Source organism: Dipodomys spectabilis, unplaced genomic scaffold, assembly GCF_019054845.1.
Source record: "Dipodomys spectabilis isolate Male_0828 unplaced genomic scaffold, ASM1905484v1 ptg000188l, whole genome shotgun sequence".
Lineage (NCBI taxonomy): Eukaryota > Metazoa > Chordata > Mammalia > Rodentia > Heteromyidae > Dipodomys > Dipodomys spectabilis.
The window spans coordinates 4,362,707-4,368,706 of record NW_024870865.1 but is presented as its reverse complement, the minus strand read 5'-3'; the positions used below and the strand labels follow the sequence as shown (position 1 = coordinate 4,368,706).

The 6,000-nt window shown below is 51.5% G+C and overlaps 1 protein-coding gene across 1 annotated transcript in view; it reads right to left on the bottom strand.

Moving 5' to 3' along the window:
• Window positions 1-866: 866 nt before the first annotated feature.
• The window catches only part of Vps13d (vacuolar protein sorting 13 homolog D), a 237,077-nt gene continuing 231,943 nt past the window's right edge, over window positions 867-6,000 (bottom strand). The window contains exons 69-70 of the mRNA XM_042695737.1: window positions 4,620-4,860; window positions 867-3,641 (exon numbers count right to left, since the gene is read on the bottom strand). Of these exons, the coding sequence (XP_042551671.1) occupies window positions 3,510-3,641; window positions 4,620-4,860 (373 nt within the window). The 3' untranslated portion in view covers window positions 867-3,509. The remainder of the gene's footprint in view (window positions 3,642-4,619; window positions 4,861-6,000) is intronic.

Sequence of the window (6,000 nt, the reverse complement as noted above, 5' to 3'; positions counted from 1 at the left end):
TTTGCTCAAGGTTAGTGCTCTATCACTTGAGCCACAGTGCCATTTCTGCTTTTTCTGAGCAGTTTATTGGAGATGAGTCTCACGTACTTTCTTGCCAGAGATGGCTTTGAACTGCGACCCTCAGATCTCAGCCTCCCGAGTAGCTAGGATGACAGGCATGAGCCACTGGTGTTTGGCTCTGCTTCTCCTTTAAGATTGCTTTTTTTCTCTTTAATTTCTGCCCAGGCTGGACTAGCAACTCGTGGCTCCTGCTAGCCTCCTGTCTCAGCCCCTTCAGTATCTGGAAATACGGGTGTCCCGCTGGAGGGACAGATTTCCCTTTGGAGGTGACAGATTCCTCTAGACAGTTATCCATGTTTCTAGTGTCTCCAAATTCTGTTTTTCTTAGGATTGAACCCAGGGCCTTGCGCATGATACATGCTCTACTGCTGAGCCACCTTCCCAGCCCTTGGGGCTTTCACCCATCAGTCCACAGAAGCTCTTAGGAAGGTCTCCAGTGATGCTCCCTTGGCTGAATCCACTGTGAATTGCATCCTCCTTCTGTTTATCTTTGAAACCTTCCCAGCCCCAGAGCTGGGATCCTTGCTCTGTCTCCAGTGTCCCACCCACCTCCTCTTCATCGGTCTGGATGATGAATGATGATGTCAGCCAAAGGCCTTGGGGGTGGCCAGGGGAGCAGCAGCCAGCCTGGAGCTGCTGGAGCCGCTCACTCCTGAGGCTGAGGATCCTCCAGGGTATCTGCCCTGCCGGGTACTTTCCTGGGTAGAGGGTAGCAGCTGTGCTGTAAAGGTTCAGCTACGCTTGGTATCTGTCACTCGTGATCTATCTAGGACTTTTAGAACACCAAGAAACCAGAAGACACTCAGTCTGAGAAGTCAACAATACATTTTATTCCACAGGAAGAAAAGTGGTGACTCTGATTTGAGAAGCAGGTTTACAGAGTCGGAACACACTGGTGATCATCATAGTGTTACACAGTGAAGAACTAGGTAGTTTATTTTCAGTTCATCAAGCAGCGACTATGGATTTTTGAGGCACAGATAGATGACATTTGAAAACAACGTGGCCCAGGAGCCTTCTGAACACCAAAGGTACCCCAACCAAGCACAGGACAGTGGGGGCTGGGATGCTGGCCGGCCCTTCGGGGTCAAGGAACAAGGTGACTACTGAAGGCTCCTCAAACCATCCATGCCCTGCGCTTTCCTCACAGGAGAAAGGTGTGTGTGTGGGGGGGGGGGGGGCGGGGGGCAGCAGGGAAGTTGGTAGAACTGTCTTAGCCAAGTCTTAGACATCACCAGCTAAATGCCAGTTTCAGAATACATGGGATGTTCGAAGAGCCAGCACAAGGCCTGATTGACTGGTCCAGATCTTTCAATTCTGTCCTGACAAACCAGGAAGTGATGGTAAAAGCCCCTAGACTCTTCCTGGGGCCTGGCCCAGGGCTGCAGGGGAGGGAGGAGGGCTTGGGCAGCTCATGGCGGGTGCTCTCAGCCCTGCAGTCCCAGCCATCTAGTCTCTGGGCCCCTGGGCCCTTTCTAAGGCACAGATGTCAAGCAGCGGCTGTGCCACCATAGCGGGAGGGCTGCTATTTAAAGAGCTGATTTCAGGAGAAAGGAGCAGGAGGAGGGACCCGTTCTCCGGAAGCACCAGCTGTGGGGTGACCCCAGCTACCTTCCTGCAGTCAAGCTGAGAACCTGAGCAGACTCCTCTTAGTAACAGCAGTTCCTTCACCAGCCAGGAATACAGGGCTCTGGGCTGTGTGCACTCGACCTCTCGGAGAGCCTCTGTGAGATGTGACCTCTGGCAGTGAGTTACTGATGACAAAAACCACAAGGCACCTGTGGGTGCAGGGACCCAGGCTGGTGAGGAGGCTGGGTGGCTCATGGAAGAGCAAGTGTGAGCGCTGATACCATCACACTGACGACCCAGCAAGCAGGAGCCAACCCACCAAAGACCTGCCCGACACAGAGCCCACGTTCCAGCAGTGCGATCCACTCACTCCATCCAGGCAGGCCCTCAAGCTGCAGAGCTCAAGATGGATGTGCCTTGAAAATACTATTTGGTTACAGCACTCATACAGAAGTTTTCTTCCTACCTACCTTCCTTCCTTCCTTCTTTCTCCTCCTTCCGTCCTCCTTCCCAACACACAGACAGACAGACAGACACACACACACACATACAGCAGGAGAGACAGCCTGATGAGCTTCATTTGTGTTGTGAAAGGATTGGGTCATGAGATATAATCACCAAAACCTTCCACATATCCATGGGGTCACCTCGATCTCAGCTACATGTGACAAGGTTGTAGAAATGGGTTGGCTTTATTAAAATAAAAATTCTAAAATCACAAGGAGAGTTATTCAGAGTGAGACCCACCCCCCTCACCTTTCATTAGCTTATTCCTTCCAGAAAAGGGAGATGCAGAGAACAAGACAGGAAAGAATAGGCACCCACACCAGCCTTCAATCCTGCTCTGGGAGGAACACTCAGGCTTCACTTCTTTTTCCCAAACTCTCTTCCTCCTTCTCCCTGTCCTGGTACCATCATTCCTGTGTTCCCAGGACATGTGTTGTAATGCCAGCTTATGTTTTCCATAAAAAGAACAAGATGGAGCGTCTCCCATCGCTGGTGCCTGGGAAGGAGGGCCTTACTTCCTACCCAGGACTTCTGATTGTCTGACAAAGAGTTCAAAGAAATGGGCTTTCTTTTCCTTCTGTGTCAACAGAGCTGGCCAGTGTTTTGATGATCTCTGATAACGGCACGAGAAAACTAGGTAATGCTGATAGTACGTGGGCGCGTGCATGTACGGAGCCAGAAGACAACTTCATCTCCAAGTCAGGGGAAAGCAAGTGCATGTTGAGATTAGAAAACCATGTGTAGCTGAAGTGCTGTCTGTAAGGTGGGAACAAGATGGGGGCCAAGACGTTGTGCAGTCTTCCATCCTTGGGGTGGGGCTCCCACCTGTGTGACCAGCGGCTGCTACAGGGTCCCTAGAACACTTAGATCTCACCTGACCCCCTTCCTGTGTTCGCAAAACACAGACATGGCACTCTTTAACTTTCATGAACCTCTTTCTACAGAGTATCCTGAAAGGCATATAGTTAGTGCAATAGAAGATCCAGTATAATTTCATATTACTTTACAGGTAACAAACCTTCACGCACATCACAACCCTGCTCAGAAGCTTGTATTTACACACAGTTGTACATATTTACATGTCAACAGGGATAATCTAAAATGAGACTCCTCTCAGTATGTTTTCCTTGTACGTTATTCAACTGATACCTTTTAAAAATGATTCCCCCATAATCTGGAGTACTTCCCAGCCCACACGTGAATACCGTTTGCGTTTGCATTAGAAGCTTTCCCCGGGAGGATTTCCTTTCCCTCGTTCCCAAGTGACATCTTCCCTCAAACCTTCTGGTTCCCTCCCATTTGGGCCACGAGTCTGGGCACTGGCCTCGGTGGTCTGGGCTCTGTCTGGAGCACCTCTCCCTGGCTGGCAGTTCTCAGGAGTCCAGTTCCAACTGTTCTTGATTTTCATTGAGTCTTAACATTAGTTGCTGCTCATAGTAAAGGCTCTTTGCATAGTTTATTTCTTGTGACAGCTTGACAGCAAGGACCTCAGATTTCACATGGACCTAAAGAGGAGACAAGAATGAGCACCCACCCTGAGGAGGGAAAAGCAACACAGCCTGAGGGGGTCAGGGGCTGAGCCACCCTCCCGCCCACAGCAGCTCCTGTGGGGACTGTATGGTTCCCAGGAGCCTGCTCTGGCTCACTAGGATTCCAACATCTCCAGAATCTGAGTTTTTAATGTATTCCCTGGTGACTGCAGCCAACCCATAATCAATGGCCACTTGGGACCTATAACAGGCCAGTCCGGTCTGAGGGGGTGAGGCAGTAACCCTGGGCCCCACCTATGATTAAGTGAAAGGCCTGCTGGCTTGCAGAGGCCAGAACGCAGCACTGCCAGCTGCCCTGAAAGGGGAAACGGACCTGGGCCATCTCCTCTCCACAAAGAGGAGCTGGAGGAAACTCCCACTTTGGGGTATTGCCTCTCACTGTTGCCCAGACCTCACTTAGGAAGTTACACAGCCCAAACCAAGCCAAGTGCATCTGTGAGCAGGGAAGGGGAGGGGGCTGCTGAGGAGAGAAGCCCAGCAGGGCTGGCTGCATTTCTAGCATTCTGGAACTCCCATCCTTCCAAAAGCAGGCTGGAGCCTCTCACCAACAGTGGCAATCACAGAAACTTTACTACTTAGGGGTTCTCCTACCACCCTTTGGAGCAGGGTAGTTTTTATTTACAAACCCTATGGAGCATGCAGGGCACTGCTTCTCGGTACAGACTGAAAGGCATGGTTTCCACGGTTACCAGCAAACAGCACAGTATGTGCTCCATCGCAGCCTTGGACCTCTCAGGAACAGAGAGCTCTGTGCCTGCCTTCATGGTTCTTCCCATGTGGCCTAGGAGGCTCGCTCCCTGCTCACGTCATGCGTGAGCAAGCACAGGTGCTGGGGGAGTGTCTGTTCCTTCCCATCTCTCTGTCCGTGTGGGAAAGTGCAGGAGAGTAGGGCTGCTGCCCCCCACAGAGCAGCAGAGCAGCTGCAGGACTCACCATTGGCTTCTGGTGGGATGGGCCTGGGATGGACACACCACTGCTGGTGCTCGCCGCTTTCTTGGTCACCTGCACATACACCTTCCCATGATCTTTGGAGACGAGGCAGTGGTAGAGGTCATCGTATTTGACCTCAAGGAAAATGGCCTCTCTGTCCACATAGTCGCCACTCTTCAGGAAGTATACGGCTTTGGAGGAGATGAGCACACAGTAGCTGTCGATGTTTTCCACGGCTATGAAGCTGGACAGAAAGAGAGGAAACATGGAGGCAGGCTGTCCCCTGGTGTGGGGCCAACAGAAAGGGGTACTGTGGACTCCAGGGTCTAAAGGCCTGAGCTTAGGCCCAGGTGCTCCACTGGATTGCTTCTGGGCCTCAGTTTCCTTCTTTGTAAGCGAGGGCTGGAGGAACCTGGGCCCAGGGCCTGCTCTGAGGACCACAGACAGCACAGCCCCTGCCGCAGGGTGCCCGCTCCTTAAACACCAGTGAGCCACAGCAGCCAGCAGCCCAGCAATGGAGACAGCTCCCTGTTCGGAGATGGGGTTTTGTGGGATGTTTATTTAGCAGGTAAAAATTTTGATGGTAGGGAAAAACTTGGTGAAAAAAAAAACAACAGAGAAAACTGTGACAACCTTTGTTGGACAGAAAGGAAACAATGCTTTTCAGTGGTAAACTGATGGAGCAGCTGGAGTGTGAGAGGTGAATACCGAGGCTGCGAGATGTGCCCGGGGACGTGTGGACAGAAGACCGAGGAGAAAGACTTGGCTGGGGGATGTCCGTGGACGGCAACATGGGCCCGAGAAGATGGCAGAAGCCACTGTGTTTGCACACCTGTGTCCGTTCCTTCCCCTGGAAGTGACAAGAGGTCACTCCATCCTGCAGGACTGCCAGGGTGCAGAGCTCATGAGACCTCTCTGTGCTCAGAAAACCCTCACTGGAAATCATTTTCTTGGGTAAAGTTGCAATCTTCAGAACTTTTAGTCATTTAAGCATTTTAGGATATCCAGAAAGAAAAATCCTAATGTTAAAAACAAAACAAAACACACTGAGCCAGGCACCAATGGCTCACGCCTGTAACCCTAGCTGTTCAGGAGGCTGAGATCTGAGGATCACGGTTTGAAGCCAGCCCAGGGAGGAAATTCTACCGAGAGGTGGGAAGTGGAGCTGTGGCTCAAGTGTTAAGAGTGTCAGCCTTGAGCAAAAAAAAAAAAAACTCAGAGATAGGCCCAGGCCCTGAGTTCAGGTCCTAGGGTCCTAGGACCAGTAAAAAAAAACCCCTCAAACCCTGAACAACTTCTTCCAGAGAGCTCACAAACTGAAAGCAGGGATGGATGTGGCTCAGGCCTCTCTGCTTAGCTACAGAGGGAAGGGCAGTAGCGCTGG